The sequence below is a fragment of the Acipenser ruthenus genome, chromosome 47 (assembly GCF_902713425.1).
Source record: "Acipenser ruthenus chromosome 47, fAciRut3.2 maternal haplotype, whole genome shotgun sequence".
NCBI classification, from domain to species: domain Eukaryota; kingdom Metazoa; phylum Chordata; class Actinopteri; order Acipenseriformes; family Acipenseridae; genus Acipenser; species Acipenser ruthenus.
The window spans coordinates 3,905,262-3,924,392 of NC_081235.1; the positions used below are offsets into that span (position 1 = coordinate 3,905,262).

Consider the following 19,131-nt stretch of genomic DNA (forward strand, 5'->3'; position numbering starts at 1 on the left):
GCAAACGTCATAAAATGATAAGGGGTAAATAAAATAAGGAAATATATTTTGATAAACTAGGAACTCTTTTTACTATATTTAGAGTTAAGGTTTGTCAGAAAAAAGCACATAGTTATGTTACAAATCATTTAAAGGAATGCCTCTGAATTTGCTCCCCATTTTTTTTTCAACATTTTTTAAGCAATGGAAAATCTCTGGCAACTCACTGTCACGGGAGGGAAGAAACGTTGGCAGAACGCCTCAGCGCCAGACACAAAGCGGGGAGCAAATGTGAGGAAATGGCACCATCTTGTGGTCATTCTAAAGAAGGCAATTTATTATCAGTGTGCAGTATTTTCAATACGTGGCTTGAAAAGTCTAAAAAAAGGGTAGCAATAAGTATTTTTTATATTTAATAACAGTAATTTTGATCTCAGATATTAATTCATTTCTGATATAAAACACTTCTCTATACGTTTTGAAATCAACACACTATTCAAAATAACATTTGTTGTGTGCTACAGAATGCACTGGTACTAAATATGAATTGCAGTCTGAAAATGTTAAAACTGCCTTTTTTATATAAATTGCACGGGAATTGTAAACGTGGTTTAGTTTTTGAAGAAATTGGTTCATTTTAAAAAGTTACATGGTCACATGATTTAAATGGAATGAGGAAGGGTTAGGGTTAGGGTTAGGGTTAGGGTTAGGGTGAAAGCCAGGTAAAAGCATATTTAGACAAAACATGGTAATAACTCTGTTTAGGGTTAACAGCATCATTCCGAGTGTGAAAGAGAACTACAGGACAGCACAGAAAATGCCAGTTGAAGTTACTTCCTCTTTGGTGTGCTGTGTTGTTTGGTGTGCTGTGTTGTGTAGTCCTGGGTGTCTGAAGATGGGTATATACAGTTGCCACAGTTATTCATTTGGCACAGCCTCTTCCACGCTCTCTCTCTCGTACTGCAGTGGCTCCTCAGCAGAGCTGTGCATGCAGGGTTGTCCTTTGTCTCAGGCGACCAGCTCTCCACCTCGGGTTCTGACGTCAGTCGAGCCACAGGTTCCAGCATAACTCCCGGGCCTTTCTGTTGGCCTTGCTGCTGTTAACTCCTCACACACACACACACACATGCGCACGCACGCACACACACACACAGCAGCCAGGCACATTGCTGTATATCCTGGCACCCTGAGTGCTCCTCTCCTGTCAGAACCCAACACCATTGACTTTAGCACAACAGTCGTTCTGTTTTCACAGATCCAGAAAGAGTAACTTCAAAAGTTATTTTCTTATTTCGTTTTCCTGTCCCAATGACGTTTCAGGATGTTTGCAGTGTATCTAATAGTGTTTTGTTGTTGATGTTGTTCTTTCCTAACTCTGTTTTGATTCTGAGTTCAGGAGCTGCTTTTCAGGTCTGGTTGCCTGTCATACTGCAGACTAGATCAGCCAAAGTGTCTTTATGAAAGTAAGAGCTAGCACCACCTAGTGACCTGCCACTTTCAATCAAGTTTCCTTTTGTTTTTCTTGCAATACCCTGCTGTGCACTAGATGGTGCTGGCGCTGACTAATGTGAAGACACCTGATCTAGCCTATATCTATGGCAGGCATACAGATATACATCTGGATTCACAGAACCTGAGTAGCACTGATCTTGGATTACATGCAATAACAGCCACTCAGAATTCAAAAAGGTCAGTGCAGTGAAAAGAACAAAAAAAAATCTGCATCTACTTACCCATCTCATGTGTTGTTTTTCTCTAGTTTGGTAACTTTGCCGGTTTATTTTCTTTTCACCAGCAAGCAGCTTCAGTCATTAATATGTTCGCCTCCTTTCCAGACAAGCACACAGTCACTCAATATTGGATCAACAGAACCCAGGCGGTATTATTTACTCTTAGAGATTGACACCGCTTCCCTCCAATACCCGCCCAGCACAGATTTCCAGTGGAAGATTCTGATTGGAGCGGTCACTGCAGGCTGTGGATGTGGGCGTGATTCATTCATACTCAGAACATTTCATGCGTGATTCAGACTTACGTGGTTCTGAAACGTGCCGGTGGGGTGGACACAATAGTAACGCCTGGGGATGCTGCGTCCCAACATGCGACCGTTAGATGTGAATTATTATTACTGCTGCTGTTATTAATGACGCTGGGCATATTGCAATGGTTTATACTAGAATGAAGGAGAAAGCCGTGGATCTTTAACTCTGAACACTGGACCTGGGTTTCTGTTCACAGCAATGCAACAAAATACAGTTATTAATAATAATATCAACATATAAACGCGGCTGTCTGAGACGGATACTTTACATTTGCAACGAAAATATTAAGAAATAAATAAGAAGAACTGTGTTTTAAAAAATAGACATATATATTGATGTCGGAGTGAAATTGTGTCTCCACTCTGGGCGACGGATGAACACGAACCAAACAAAACGGTCACGCCGTCGCTGCTTGGAAAAAAAACGTGATTTTAATGTTTCATTTGAACACTTAGTGCCAGAGAGTTGAGTATAAGATGTCGCGGACTGGCTGTTGTGAAACGTTTGACATCCATCATGACATTTTCTGATTGCTAAATGGAAACACCTTATTACAGAATTACGACTGGATTTTTTTTAAATACAATGTTTGTATCAGTAACACATTTTATGCTTCATCATATTATAATGGAATGCCATTATGTACACTCTTTTGTGCAATCTGGTTTCATTATTTGATTTGACATTCCTAATTATTATTATTTTACATAACAGAAACCCAGTTTGGGAGTCGAGCCGGCAGTGCGTCGGTGTATCGGGACACGTTGCATATGAGTTGTTGCTGCCGCAGTGTAAGCATGCCTGCGTCTGGGTCTGGCGCCTGTGCTGTGGAGTTCTGGGTCGAGGGCTCTCGCAGAGACACCGCGCTGGAAGATTTTTATACTAAGGGCCCAGAATTAGGAAGGTACAGTACAAGCGGGTTAAAGGTGAATTAATACAAGGGGTCGCCTTAATATGTGTGCGAGGGCTAGGGTTGGGTATTCAGATGTATAGAACTCAGATTTCCAAACTGCTGATTTTAACAAAGGTCTGATGGTTGTCTCCCACTTTTTTTAAAGCTCATTTTACAGGAAAACAAGTTGTAAAAGCTGTTCATATCTAACACTGTATATTAATGAGAGAGTGGGGAGCCACAACAGAAAACACATTGTAATAAAAACATGAAGATGCCATTTATAACCTCCTAGTGCTGCACGTTGTTGGCTCATTAATTGAACTGTAGTGTAGATTGGTGGTGGGCAGTTCTAACTCACCTGAGTGTTCACACCTATTTTCTTTCCTCCCATTATCATTCATTTTTAAGTGCAGCTCACTTCTCCTGTCACCAGCACCCTGTAGATTCACTCCCTGTGCAGCAGGTATTTAAACTGCACAAGATGAGCTTTGTCCAATCATGAGAGACTGGGCAAAGTGAAGTAAAAAATATTCTTGAAAAAAAGTTTCTGATGTGCTCCATGATGGGCTTCAATCATTCGCAGTCTGTGACTGATGTGGTTCAGGGGGGAGCCTAATAAGTGTTGCACAGGAAGGGAAGTTATAGTGGCAGGACACATGGGCTTTGCCCAGGTCTTGTTGATGTGCTGTAACAAGAGGTACAAACATATTTTTAAAGGTTTGCTCTCTTAGTCAATATGATATCCAGGCAACCATGGAGTGTTGACCTGTCTTCCAGAACAGTTAGCTAGAACCAAGTGCATATGTTTAATGCCATTTTAGTAACACATCAGTTGCCCTTAAAACAGAGTGTGTTCTCAGTGAAAAACAAGATCCATTGCTTGCTAATGCACAGAGTGATTGACTACTCTGTTTGGCAGATGTCACTGGATAAGGAGGGAAGCTAGGCACTTAATGGCCAGGGCTCTTATCTCAGTCTCCCAGCTGTATCAATCTGTCTAGTGGACAGTGAAAGGGCTTTAGTGCTCCGAGCTGTGGCCGTGCGTTAACCCTTTAACCCTTTCGTTATTCTGAGTTCTGTTGCTCCAGTACTGAACTGTAATCAGTTGCCCAGTAATTTGGGTTTGCTGTGCAATGCTGGCTAACTGCCCAATGCTTTTGATTTTTAGCTTATGTGAGTTATGCACAGTGTTGTGTCATAAAACTTTCTGGAATTATAAAAGATAATGGGCGACTGTAGGGGGAAAGAAAAAGCCAACTTGTTAACCTGATTGTAAAAGAATCATCAAATGTCATTTGAATCTAAAGTATTTCCTTTCACACACTAATATTTACACAGAATAATATGAGGACAGCCAGGTGTTGTGAAAGACGCATCTGGGTTGCCTAGGAAACCAGCAGTACCTGAGTTGCTGAGGGAGGGCGCTGTGGAGCAGAGGCAGCATTTAATTGAAGGGCAGTGAGAACGGATCAGTCCCCTGGGGTTAGGATGCTGCTTCAGAAGGTCGCAAGTATCCTTCGTCCAGCAGCGGTGTGAAAGAGGGCCCATACACAACAGAGGAAACCCTGTCCATAGTGAATAACTGGTATTATGCAACAGGTGAAGGCTGAACACTTTTAATGATCCCCTTTGGTTTTTAGCAGGTGTTTGAATAAAATGGTGTGTAAGGCTTAATGGATCTACCATAGGTTATATTTGCATGTGTAATGAATCCTTGTGCAATTTTGCCCATGTTTAGGTCATTTTGCATTGATCTTTTTTAGTGTAGCCTTTACTACAGTGTTAATTATTATTTATTTCTTAGCAGACTTACAATTGTTACAAGATATCACATTATTTTTACATCCAATTACCCATTTATACAGTTGGGTTTTTACTGGAGCAATCTAGGTAAAGTACCTTGCTCAAGGGTAAGCAGCAGTGTCCCCCACCTGGGGTTGAACCCACGACCCTCCGGTCAAGAGTCCAGAGCCCTAACCACTACTCCACACTGCTGCTGTGCTAGCCCACCCTGCTTCATGCTATAACTTTAGACCTGCTTAAAGGTCTATGCACCATGTGGATTCTTTCAAATCCAGAAATATTCAAAAGGAGCAACTAGAATTCTAAAGGCTCAGATAGATTCTGATATTGGGAAAGAAATATGAATATAATATTGGAGCAGCCGATCTCAAATCCACTCCGAATGAGTGTAAAGATAAAACTGTATGGGATCAAAATGCAAATAAAACGTTGCTACGTACCTGTGATGTTACAGTCGGGAGTGCTTGTCTTATTCTAGTTGTCTGGTTTTAGTTTTGTACTTTAAACAGATTTAATTGAAGATGTTGCTTTGAAAATACGTCCCTCTGTATTGGAGCTCATAGCACTGTTTTTGAGATGGAAAAATATAAATTAAACCCTGCGTTGCGAAGCAGGAGTTACGGAGAAACTGAAGGGAAATGGCAATAGTGTTTAAGAAATATCAAATCAATTGTGATTACAATGAAAAAGATACTGCAGTCATACCAACAACACTGCATGTATTATAAACGCTGTTCTGTAACCCTGTAGACTAACAGATTCACGTGAGACTGATTATAATGATCAGGTCAGAGCAGATTTCTCCTCCCAGGGAGGTTGTGATGGCTGGGCATGTGAATGTATTGTGCTGTGTTCTTTACCCTCCCCTGGAAGTACCTGCAGTATATCCAGATTCCAGGATACCTTCCCCCACCCTGGCCAGGCTAAATCTGTAGCAATGCTGGTATTATCTTTGCTTGATCCGAGACCAGGCCCACTGTTTTCTTTGTGTTTCAATCTACTTTGCATATAATACCGCAGCCAGATGTAGATTTTCATTATTCATCCTGGCGTGTCAAAACCGTCATTTAAAACATATCGTCAGCTGTGGAAATGGCACAAAACAAATCTGTCTTTCTTTTAAGGGATTTAATAATAGACCTTAACCTTCCATTCGCTATAACGTTTTGAAATTCTGAAAGAAACTCATTGTAGCGAAACAGGTCCTTTCACTTCATTGGTCTTTTCACCTGCAGAGAGAAACGGTAACGCTTCCTGATAGTAAGACAAGCAAACTGAGAGCTATCTTTAACCTGGCGCCGTGCCAGATGTCATGTTTTAAAATGCAGGTGTGTGTTTGCTTTAGTGTGTTTCTTTCTGCGCATTTGGGAGCTGTATTGCGAATGGAAGTACACAACACACAATATTGTGAACAGCATGCACTAGCAACATGTTGTTAACAAGGTTGTTGAAAGTTGCGTGCGTTTAATAATGTAATAGCTTACGGACAGTGTAATGAGTGTATCTGTATTTTGCAGTGTCTGCAGTAGCTCTTTGTGGCTGGGCTGTGTAGTTTCAGGGGAGTCCACTTTGACTTTCATTTTTCCTCACTAGGGGCGCCACTTCTGTGGTTTTCAGATGTGAAGAAAAACAAACGCAGAAACCGTACGCAGCCAAAATTCTGAAGAAAACCGTGAGTACATGAAAGCACACGACAAAGATCCCACGCAGCAGACTGCTGGAATACAGAGCGGGGTCCTTTCAAAGGGGCGCCTGCTTTTGAGACTTCCCTCTACTGTGTCTGTTTCAGGCTGTTTCAAAATCTACTTTGAATTTCTGAAATGTTTTAATATTTATTAAAATATCAGTATATTTACAACAAGAAAGGTCACCAGAGCAACATTTATATAGCAACCACTTCCAGCTTACACATCTCTGTCAGCATGCCTCTTATAAAAGATTCTCACAGTGGAAGCACAGCACAGTGTAACAATAAAGCAGAAACCATGGTGAAGCATAGGGAAGCATTGTAAAGCACAGAGAGGTATGGTGAAGCATAGGGAAGCATTGTAAAGCACAGAGAGGTATGGTGAAGCATAGGGAAGCATTGTAAAGCACAGAGAGGTATGGTAAAGCATAGGGAAGCATTGTAAAGCACAGAGAGGTATGGTAAAGCATAGGGAAGCATTGTAAAGCACAGAGAGGTCTGGTAAAGCATAGGGAAGCATTATAAAGCACAGAGAGGTATGGTAAAGCATAGGGAAGCATTGTAAAGCACAGAGAGGTATGGTGAAGCATAGGGAAGCATTGTAAAGCACAGAGAGGTATGGTAAAGCATAGGGAAGCATTGTAAAGCACAGAGAGGTATGGTAAAGCATAGGGAAGCATTGTAAAGCACAGAGAGGTCTGGTAAAGCATAGGGAAGCATTATAAAGCACAGAGAGGTATGGTAAAGCATAGGGAAGCATTGTAAAGCACATAGAAGTATGGTAAAGCATAGGGAAGCATTGTAAAGCACAGAGAGGTGTGGTAAAGCATAGGGAAGCATTGTAAAGCACAGAGAGGTATGGTAAAGCATGGGGAAACATTGTAAAGCACAGAGAGGTATGGTAAAGCATAGGGGAGCATTATAAAGCACAGAGAGGTATGGTAAAGCATAGGGAAGCATTGTAAAGCACAGAGAGGTGTGGTAAAGCATAGGGAAGCATTGTAAAGCACAGAGAGGTATGGTAAAGCATAGGGAAGCATTGCTAAACCCTTATGAGGGGTGTTACCTTTCAGCTTGTATCACCCAGGTTCTCTCAGCTGGAATATTTTTTATAATGTTCTGCTTGCAAACATGATGTTACCATTGGGTCATACATTTACCTGTGATTTATTTTCGCAATGTGTCTGTGATGTGGAGCAAGTGGGACTGAACAAACAGAAGAACCAAATCCTGTTACATTTAACCTGTGCAGCTGAACCTTCCCATTTCAGATTGACAAGAAGATAGTCAGGACAGAAATCGGGGTTCTGCTGCGGCTCTCGCACCCCAATATCGTAAGGGTTACTTTTCTTCATTTCTACATGAATATTGTTTTGAAAACGTATACTGCTGGGGAATGTAGCTGTCAATGTGGCGCTCAGCGAGGAAGGCTGACTGTCTACTCCCTGCTATTTCCTATGAATACTTCATTTCTACTATCAGGAAAACAGTATACATGGGATTTATACATGAGATTTGGAGAGATAGGCAGCACTGGTTTGATACTGGAGCGAGATGAGATTGTTTCAGATTCTGAAGAAAGACTGCGAAATGACTAAATAATAATATTGATGCAGACTAACACCTTCATCAGTTGATCTGTACATCAAAGTGAATTTATAGTTGTAAGCAGCAGTATTGTGTGCTTGCTCAGGGCTGCCCTGACAGTATTGCATGCTTGCTCCATGCTGCCCTGACAGTATTGCATGCTTGCTCCATGCTGCCCTGACAGTATTGCATGCTTGCTCCATGCTGCCCTGACAGTATTGTGTGCTTGCTCCGGGCTGCCCTGACAGTATTGCATGCTTGCTCCATGCTGCCCTGACAGTATTGCATGCTTGCTCCATGCTGCCCTGACAGTATTGCATGCTTGCTCCATGCTGCCCTGACCCCTGTGTCTCCCACCTGCTTGTGCCAGCAGATCAGACTGAAGGAAATCTTTGAGACGGCGACTGAGATAAGCCTGGTCCTGGAGCTGGTGACCGGGGGAGAGCTGTTTGACAGGTGAGGGGAGATCGGCACTTTTTTAAGAATATCATTTGTATTTTAACCTGATTTAAAGATGAATTCTTCTATTTACAATTTTTTTGGGGGTGCAAATTTCAAGAAATGTAAGAAAACGTACATTTTTGCAAAGAAACAGCAATAGAGAATGAAAGAGAACTTTCTCCCAGCAGAAGAATACTTAAAAAAAAAAAAAAATCAATAAAGTTTTCTTGGTATTTGCAAGTCTTAAAAATCATCAAAATACACACTGGCTATTTTATTACTTATACCTTATATTGAGCCATCTGCCCTGATCGCAACCTTGACACGACTCTACAAGGTGCTGGAAGGTGTCTCGAGTGATGGTAATCCATTCATTGGTATTTCACGCAGTTGGTGCAGAGGTTGTGATAACGAATGCATCGTTCAAGTTCACCCCCAACATGCTCATCTGGATTGAGACCAGTGGATTGTGGAAGCCATGGAAGATGTCTGAAGACTCTGCCATGACCCTCAAACTGATCTTGCACAATTCTGGCACGATGGAGGATCATCATAGAAAATAAAAAAAAAATCAGTTTCTGTACCGCTCTACTTGAAACTTGGCTAGGCATCCTAAAACACAGTGGGTTGTTCTGGTGAGTGTGTTAGAACATGATGAGGTCCTCTGAGCGGTTGGCGGGTTGGTTTGCATTTGGAAATGTAACATCCAGATCAGGATGTATGATAGCTGTGAATCACTTTGTTAGCCTGGCTCCTCCTTGGTGAGTGTTGCTGTGTCTCCCCAGGATCGTGCAGCGCGGGTACTACAGTGAGAGGGACGCAGCCCATGTCATCAAGCAGATCCTGGAAGCTGTGGCGGTAAGGTCTGCTGCTCACTCCCGCACACCACAAACAAGGGGCTGCTTTCACAGATTTGTGCTGTGATGGAAAAAAAAACAGATGGCAATTTAAATGTTGCCTAATATTTTTTGTTGTTTATTTATTATCATAAGCGTTCCTATTCATCGTTTATTAGTGTTTTGAGCAAAAATGAGGCCAGTATAAAAATGATACTTGTTTTCAATGGAAAATCTCCCACTGTTTCAGGAGATACGAAATGATGAACTGGGAACTGTTACGGTGGCCTCATTCCAGAAATCCACATAGCTCTGTGTAAAATATGCTGGTGATGTTAATAAACATGAGTGCAGGAAGATTAAAAAATAAAATCCAGAGGGAAGACTCTCTGTTGGGGGTAAATATATATGGCTCTGTCATTGCAATCCACAAAGGAATGCAGGGGCTGGGAATTGGAAGTAATCCTTTCAGATTTCATTTCGTTGTCATAGTAATCTTCCAGGAATACAAGAGAGAGAGAGGGAGGTGGATGGCTGTGTACCCAGCCTGTCTCAATGGGTTTTCTGTGTGTGTGCCTCGCCCAAGCTGCACGAGATATTAACGTTAGCGCCTTTCACACTGGCATGCTCTACCCCGGTCAGAACCTACCCGGGTCAGGGCCCGGTGTCGTGCGGGCCGGGATTTCCTGTGTGTGTCTGCCACTCCCCCAAGCTTTGTGTCGTCTGCAAATTTGACAACTTTGCTAATTATCCCCCAATCTAAGTCATTAATGTATTTAAGAAACATGAATGGTTCTGTAAAACAAAACCTCCAGAAGCTCCTTAGCTAAAGGGTTGCTGAGAGCTTTGCTTAAGACTCAGATCTTCTGTTTGCCTTTATCTCCCAATCTAGGTTTTACTACGGCTTGGAATTAAGAGTCGCAAATGAATGGAAGCCAATGTAATGTCTTCAGAAAGACAGAAACCTTCACCAAATGATCATAAACAACTTCTGTGCTGTGGGGCAATGGGCTTGCATAGTTCTGTCTGTTTGTGTGTGTCCGTGATTAAATGTTACATCGTCATTACCAGCCAACTAGTTTTGCATTGGCTTTAAAGAGATTTCTGGCCACCTTTACTGTATGGTTTGAAATATCCCCAGTAAGCTGTGTCCGTTCAGTACCGCTGTAAGAACTGGTGGTTAACTTATCGTATGGATATTTTTTTTTTACATATAGGTATATTAATCTTCAGAATTTCCCAGAACAGATCTTCTCTCTCCCCCCTCTCTCTCTCTCTCTCTCTCTCTCTCTCTCTCTCTCTCTGTCTCTCTCTCTCTTCCCCAATACTATCATCCATCTCATCATCGCACATCCAGTCTTTTCCTATTATTGCTAATAGCTCACAGCCTGCTGTTGCAGCTAATGCAGCTGTGATTCCCTCTGCCTGTCTCCCTCGATTGCTGCTCATGCATGCCTGGATGAAATAACAGAAGCGACCTCTTCTTGAAGGGACATCGTGGGCTTTGACATAACTATTCACTGGAAAGTACAGCACAACGTAATGGATAGAGAGGAGTGTATTGCTGGCAGGGTATTTTACTGCTGTGTAATTCATTCAATTGGGATCTGACCGAGACATATTAATTGCTTTTACATCCCAGTGATGGACTTGCAGCTGAATTTTTAATTAGGAAAAAAACAACCTGCTCCATAGAAATCAGGTGTAATGGAAAGACATTTTGTGCAAACAGCCCTGCGAGAACCATCACTGAAATCCCCACCTGCCATCTCCACTGTACTGGAAGCTCTTGATTTACAGTAACACCCGATCTTACATAATGAAGTCCCGGCTGATTGGAATATTTAAAGCGTGAAAGACATCCAGATGATTGCATGTCACTGGATTAAAACGTGGAGCTGCCAGAGCACAGTGTTGAGGCTGGTTGGGGAGCTGAGTGATTGGACACTAGCAGCCCCTTGTGTTAACCCCGGCTCTCTGAATTGTGTTGCAGTATTTGCACGAGAATGGCGTGGTGCATCGGGACCTGAAGCCAGAGAATCTGCTCTATGCCGACCTGTCTCCAGATGCATCTTTGAAAATAGGTACAGCTCACAATTACCAGTCATTAACTCCTGGACCATACAGGTCTGTATCAGGGTTGGGCTATCAGTTCTTGATTATCGGCTGCATTTCTTTCTCTCACACACACCATTTTCTTTTTCTGTCGGCTTGTTCCACACTGGCTTTTTAAAATAAAGTCACACCACTGCGCTCTCTCAGTCCCACTACAGAGACTGAATTCAAGGTCAAATTAAACTAACTAGAACCAATGGAACCAAAACACTAGCTGTCATGCTTATCCATGTTAGCTTTAGGCCATAATTATCGATAATCATTTTTCAGTACCACCCTTTTCATAGAGCTTGAAATCTGAATCAGTGAATGGAGTGCAGTCTGGTATTAAATTATTAGAATCCTGGTGAAGATGCAAAGAGCGATCTGGAAAAAAGAAAAGGCAATTTTAAAGACACGTGAAGCCGTACTCTTCACAAATAAAGTTGGTAGTCCTGTCCACTTGCCCTGCATGTCTGTAGCTGACCCCCTGGGTTGTTGTCTGTGCAGCGGACTTCGGGCTGTCAAAGATCGTGAATGAGCAGGGCGCCATGAAGACTGTGTGTGGGACTCCTGGGTACTGTGGTGAGTGACGGCTAATTCTAAACACCACACTTCATTTGTTGGTAGCACAGAAACAAAAAAAAAACAAAATTGCAGTTTCCCATTTAGATTTAAGATTTCCATATCAAATAAAAGTATCTATATAAATATGTATATTGCATATTCAGCAGTGTGCACATTCATTAGAGCACCCCATTGCTTCTGTAGTTTTGTTTTGTTGTGCATATGAAATCAAACCACTGGAACTGGAGGCTGTGTGGTCCAGTGGTTAAAGAAAAGGGCTTGTAACTAGAAAGTCCCCGGTTCAAATCCCACCTCAGCCACTGATTCACTGTGTGACTCTGAGCAAGTCACTTAACCTCCTTGTGCTCCGTCTTTCAGGTGAGACGTATTTGTAAGTGATTCTGCAGCTGATGCATAGTTCACACACCCTAGTCTCTGTAAGTCGCCTTGGATAAAGGTGTCTGCTAAATAAACTAATAATAATAACTGAATCTTCAAAATAGGTAAGTTAGTAATTGTCTAATTTAATTGATGACTTTAATAAGCCGCACATGCAATTCATTTAAAACAGTAAGAGAAAAGGAACACAGAGCCACCAATGGTAAAACACAGGAGACTTTTTAGAAGTTGTTTAAGATGCCTAATTAAAGCACAAAGTGGTCTAACATTTTTACACATGAGTGCCTGTTGTTTCTATCACTAATTACTGACCGAAAATTGAAATTCTCACCCCCAGAGGTTTTCATGCAGATAGGTGTATAAAGGACATAAGTGACAAATCGAGAGGTGTTCTAATAGATTTGTACACTACTATATCTATATATTTTTTTCCAGCACCAGAAATCTTGCGTGGGAATGCTTACGGGCCAGAAGTGGACATGTGGTCAGTCGGGGTGATAACATACATTCTGTAAGTGCCTCTTACTACTGCTTGTAAAGCAACTGGAAGATTGCAAAGGGATGGACATTAGCCACATACCTGTAGAGCTGTCACAGGTGCTTCGCTGATGTAGAATATGACTTCTAGCTGTCTTATTGGGGCAGCAGTGTGGAGTAATGGTTAGGGCTCTGGCCTCTTTACCGGAGGGTCGTGGGTTCAATCCCCGGTGGAGGACACTGCTGTTGTACCCTTGAGCAAGGTACTTTACCTAGATTGCTCCAGTAAAAACCCAACTGTATAAATGGGTAATTGTATGTAAAAATAATGTGATATCTGTATAATGTGAAATAATGTATAATGTGATATCTTGTAACAATTGTAAGTTGCCCTGGATAAGGGCGTCTGCTAAGAAATAAATAATAATAATAATAATAATAAAATGAAACACAGCGCCCCCTATGGGCCTCACAGGAAGTTCAGTGCCCAGGTGTTTTATAAACACCACAGTAAACTTTCATGATTTTAATATTTAATAGTAATCATTTAAAAAGAAAACACAGCTATAAGTCAGTATCATGTTAAGATTTAATAAATGAATGTAAGATATCTAAACAGCATCTGAATAACTAACGCTAGTATTGCATTTAAATATGCAGCTGCTTTTAAAAGCACCAAATACCAAAAAGTATAATCGTCCGCAGTTACTTAATGCTTGAATAACATGTGAAAACAAGTTAGTGATCTTTGTGGTGCTTGTTGTCTGCTTTGTCACGGTTACTTTATAAATCCAGCTCAAAGAGGAGCAGCAGCATAATTACTAATTGAATTCCCGGGTAAGTTGGAGCTGTCTGTTTTTCCTCAGGCTTTGTGGGTTCGAACCATTCTTTGACCCGCGGGGGGATCAGTACATGTACAGCCGCATCCTTAGCTGTGATTACGAGTTTATATCCCCCTGGTGGGATGAAGTGTCCCTCAATGCCAAGGATCTGGTAAGCAGCTGTCAGACACAATATTTGAATGAATCTAGAGCTACCAAATGTAGTTAATTGTGCACCAGAATAACAGAAAACAAAAATGCAAAAGTGATTTTGATCAAAACAAAACTATTAGAAACCGAAACAGTAAATTAGAACAATTTGCATAAAAGAAAAATAAATGTAGAATGGTTAAACTGATCAGAAAGTGTTAACCAATTAAATATTGCCTAAACTAGGAACATTTTAAATAATCCTATGGTACAAATTGTAATGCAAAAGCATCAGCACTCTATTGCTGGTGATTGCTTACAAATGTGAAATGTTACACCGTGTTTAATTGAAAGCCCCTCTTTTTAGCCCCCGTGTCTGATTTGTCCTGCACACATGTTCAGCTGTGTTGTGTTACTGAGCGCATTTCCTGTGCTCTACCCCCCCCCCAGGTGTGTAAGCTCATCGTTCTGGACCCCCAGAGGAGGCTGTCGGTCCAGCAGGCCCTGCAGCACCCCTGGGTCTCCGGCAAGGCAGCCCGCTTCTCCCACATGGACACCACGCAGAGGAAGCTGCAGGAGTTCAACGCCCGGCGCAAGCTCAAGGTGAGGGCTGACCCTGGGGCTCGCCCTCTCCAGGTTTAGCCAGCTCTGTCCTGGAGCACTTCTTTCTGGTGACTAGAGCTGGTCTGTACAGCATCGCAGGACATTATAACCAGCATGTAAAGTGAAGCAATGATTGCAGGGATATAAGAGCTAAGAAACTAGACAATAATGTAACTGCTTTGCAAGTAAGGGGCTGGTTTCATCAACCTGTGCCCTGCTGGGGTAAGCCACGGCTGTATATTTAGAGAACCAGGGAATCAACTACATTTCTTGAAATCGATACAGTTTTATAGGTTTGAATTTGTTTTGTTGAATTCTTTTACAAATTGAAAAAAAAAAAAACTTGATTACAAATTTAACAAAATACATGTTTAAAGATATTCACGGTCTAGACTTGCATTAGTGATTACTTTCAGGTCAGGTGAAATTATAAGAAACTACAAGATTTTTTATTGTTATAATATTTTACAGCACATCAACATCACTCTGGGTTGCATCCCAGGATTAGCCCACAAAACAAATTGTAATCCAGGGTGATTTCTCAGTGCTGTAAAATGCACTAGAAAAACCCAGTGAAGTTTGCATTAATGTTTACTAAGCATTAGCCCAATGGTTTCTACCTTTTACCTTGGACTATACAGAATGGAACTAGGTTTCTCCAGCTCTGTCCGTGTCTCTGCAGGCAGCCATGAAGGCAGTGGTGGCTACCAGCCGCATCGGCTTCCACAGCCATCACGAGGGCTCCCGAGGGAACCGGCAGCCAGAGAGCACAGGCAGACAGACAGACGGACAACCCGCTAAGAATTCCCCGGGGCACGCCAGCGCACACTGCAGTTCTGAGAGCAAGCTGCTCCCAATCAATACCCCCTCAACCCCAGCCCCCCAGCCGCCCCAGGGCAGCCCCAAAACCAGAGAGCCCAACGCACTGCTGGTGCCCCCCACCAGCATCCCTCGGGCTACCGGCAACGACCCCGAACCTCCCTCCGCCAGCCCAGACCACAGCAAGCACCCACGGCCTTCCGTTGCCCCCAAAACTGCCATCGTCCGGCCGCGGACCCCCAAAAAGTGCTGTTCTTTGGGATCCCCAAACAAACTTCCGGCTGTTTCCCCATCTCCTCCCAGTCCAAAAAACATCAGCAATGGATTTGTGATGGAGTCCCACAACAAGAAGGCCCACTGCAAATAGCGGCCTGCCAAAGATATGCCCTGGATGATGGGGTGGTGCCATTCCTATGATCCAGAACACTGGTCTGCATTCACTAAGCGTTGTACCTTGTTAAACCCACACGGTCTGACCACTTTAGTAGACCCTGCACCGAATATCAAGTTGGAGCACCGTTTACAACCCTGATTAAAAACTTTCTATGAGTGGCATAGATTTCACAAGTGTGCTGGAAGGTGTCTCGAGTGATCCATTGAGCCCAGCCTCTGTGACTGTCTGGCCCCTCTCTCCGTCACTGTCTGCGGTTACAGCTCTCTCTCTTGGCGACCCTTTTCCATTGGTTTTGCTGTTGCTGATCCACTCTGATGACTCGTGGAGCAGCCGAACCAAAAGGACTGTCTTTGCTAGTGTGGCATCTGCTCCGTGTGCACCCACTATCCTCTTTCAAATGCTGTTAGATGCTTTTCCCATTTCTGGAAGACTGTTTGCAATTGCGTTTCTCCCACAGCTTTGTAGTGCTGCAGGAAACACACGAGCAGAGCTTTGAGACAGTCCATTTAAATTAATAAAATGACCTTCTTCCCCCTCTGACTGCTTTGAAATGGACTAGCTCAGGCTTCATGGCTGGGTAAAGTTTTGTTAAGCAGCGTAAATAGCAGAGTATGTTCATTATCAAGTTACAGGAAATGGATTCTCTCTAGGAATGTTACATTGCTTGCTTGATCTTCCTTTTACAAAATAAATGCTGCAAATGTTTTTAATATTTTGTGAAAGGAAAAAAAAGTTGACAATTAGCCCAAGGCACTAAACTTTTATTTAAAGATTATTATTATATTTTCTTTTTTAAACAAGCTTTCCCTTATGCCAATGTCATTTTGCACAGTAATGTTGTATTTGTCCTTTGAGTTTCCAATGGTTAGACTATACGTGTACCATAGTTTACTATGGTTTGATTATTTCAAGAACATTTGGTATGAAACAACTTTGGTGGACTCGAGAATGTTTCTCACTAACTCTGTATATGACCAGATTGCTTTTATTTTCCCAAGAACGCTATGTATTGTTCTGTCACCTTTACCATCTGCACATTAGGAGGGTAAGAGAGTGCTGTTCACTGTGGCTGAGCTCCCATTCATTCTTGAATGTGTGAGTTTACACTGGGATGAATACCATTGTATAGAGCAGCTCGCTATGTGTGCTAATGATCAGAGTTACTTCACTAATGTACTCTTCTATTAAGATTCTGCTTCAGTCGTCATATCCCTGAGGATTGTTTAAAACTCAGTGGAGCTCTCAAAATCATGTCTAACTTGCAATTAAATCAGGTACACTTGCAACAGCCTTTGAAATTAGGAAATACATCAGTAAGGGCATTGAATAAGGGCATCTGCTAAGAAATAAACAATAATAATAATAATAATAATAATAATAATAAAAATAATAATAATAATAATAATAATAATAATAATAATAATAATAATAAGTAAGAAATACAGCATAAAAGAAATGTGGTATTTCATAAATCCACTGGGGCCAGAGAACAGGGGCCTGTGTCACAATAAGCATTTAGCAGGCTTCTAACTAGCTGGCATCCTTCTAGCCGTTTCACAGAATTCTAGGTATCAGTAACTTTAGAAAGACCTGCTAAATATTTAGAAAGCAACTAATAAACCTCTGTCGGCTTTCCAGAGAGTCTCACAAAGCGATGTTAAATGTTCTTTACCTCAAACGGGAGAGTCGATGAATCTGAATAAATATCACGTTACACTGAGTGATCACAAACCAGCAAATCATGGCTTTGCTACTATTTTTAGCCGACAGAAATTTCGTACAAAACTTTCGGGACACAACAAATCCGCCAGATTAAATATAATGACCATGTATTGAAACATTACAGACAGACTCGAAATGTAATGCTAGAATTATGTGTCTTGAAAATCCACGGTGTACCAACAGAAATCCAAGTGCCTTTTATGCATCTTGCGAATTTCAAAGAAATGTTGGTGACTGACATGGTATTAGTAAGATTAGTAAGGCAACGGCTTCACAAACTGATGCCCGTGTTTCCTGCAGCCTTGCCAGGAGACCAGTTCTTAGTCTGGTAACACAGAAGAGCTTCCAGACCTGCTATATCTTGATTTAGCACCCTTCTAGCTTCTAATTGTAGAAGCGCTTTGTGAAACAGGCCCCAGGTTACCAGATGTAGACATGGTTCTTTAAAATATTACACCGATACAAAGAGAATCTAAACAAGAAGGATATGCTAGTTAAACCCCCCCCCTGCTATTCCGGGCCCATGCAGATATGCTAGTTAAACCCCCCCTGCTATTCCGGGCCCATGCAGATATGCTAGTTAAACCACCCCCTGCTATTCCGGGCCCATGCAGATATGCTAGTTAAACCCCCCCCCCCTGCTATTCCGGGCCCATGCAGACATGCTAGTTAAACCCCCCCCCCCTGCTATTCCGGGCCCATGCAGACATGCTAGTTAAAACGCTCCTGCTATTCCGTGCCCATGCAGATATGCTAGTTAAAACGCTCCTGCTATTCCGGGCCCATGCATTGTTGCTCTTTAAGCTGTTTGTCACCTGAGCATCCTTATCTGTGAAACGCCGGGGCTTCAGAAAACGTGTTTGACAGGCAGGCTAATTCAGGTTTCACTGCTTATGGAAAAATGACAGACGTTGAAAACACCAGAAGCAAGGAAACTCCGCAAACGCTGTATTCATTATTATTTTCGAATCTCCCATTCTTTCACTATGATTTACCTGCACTTTACTGAGCTGTGCTTTTACTATCATATGCCATAGCTTGGTCCATTTTGTCCTGCATATTCACCACTATATATTTAATATACTGTACACAGCATTGATAGATTATTAGCTAGATACGTTTGTCTGCTTGATCCAAGCTTAATCCTTGTGTCTTTATCAGCGTGAGTAGGTACAATTTACTCTACAATAAAACAGGATCCGCTTTGTCAGAGCAGACTGTGCTACTAAACCCTTGCATGCATCAAGGACTTTACAGGATGTCCTTGTGTCATCAATTATGCAAATGAAGATCAACTGTGATATGGTTGTTTTACAGAGTGGTTTATAGATGTCACGTTGACCTGTTTTAAATGTTAGATGTTTTGGATAATGAAGTGTATTAGAAGAAACCATGTGTTTTGTTTTATTTTTGGAAACGTTTGAAGGATAACACTAGAAACCCTTGCTGATCCAATAGCAGATCACCCAAGTGACCCGCAAATTGACATTAAAACAAAATACAGCTTATAATAAGATCACTGGGTGATGCAAAACACTGAAGCTTGTCCTGATCAGCATAGGATTGCATTCACACTTCATTCATTCATCAATGGGTTCTTAATTCAAGTTGCAAATTATATCATTTTTAAATCACCAATGTGATTTTATTTTAACTGCACTGATATGAAATGTCATTATAATAATTTAGATCAGATTAGTCATTATCCAAAATGTTCTCGAGGAAGAGGGAAACTCCGAAGCCCGAGGAATTCCAGAGTCCTGGGACCTGTGCATCAGCACTCACCACTGTAATCAGCAATGACAGCACAATGGG

At 41.9% G+C, this 19,131-nt stretch overlaps 1 protein-coding gene across 2 annotated transcripts; it reads left to right on the forward strand.

Annotated features, from left to right (window-relative positions):
- Positions 1-1,992: 1,992 nt before the first annotated feature.
- LOC117401199 (calcium/calmodulin-dependent protein kinase type IV) lies at positions 1,993-18,700 on the forward strand. 2 transcript variants are annotated; one of them, XM_034912078.2, is made up of 12 exons: positions 1,993-2,608; positions 2,736-2,925; positions 6,313-6,391; positions 7,678-7,740; positions 8,367-8,449; positions 9,220-9,292; positions 11,264-11,354; positions 11,875-11,949; positions 12,766-12,841; positions 13,674-13,800; positions 14,229-14,381; positions 15,064-18,700. In XM_034912078.2, the coding sequence occupies exons 2-12, from the start codon at positions 2,792-2,794 to the stop codon at positions 15,565-15,567; spliced, it is 1,458 nt and encodes a 485-aa protein (XP_034767969.2). In that variant the 5' UTR covers positions 1,993-2,608; positions 2,736-2,791; the 3' UTR covers positions 15,568-18,700. The 2 variants fall into 2 exon arrangements, with proteins under 2 accessions (XP_034767969.2, XP_058870168.1); XM_059014185.1 differs by having other exon boundaries at positions 1,993-2,925.
- Positions 18,701-19,131: the final 431 nt, after the last annotated feature.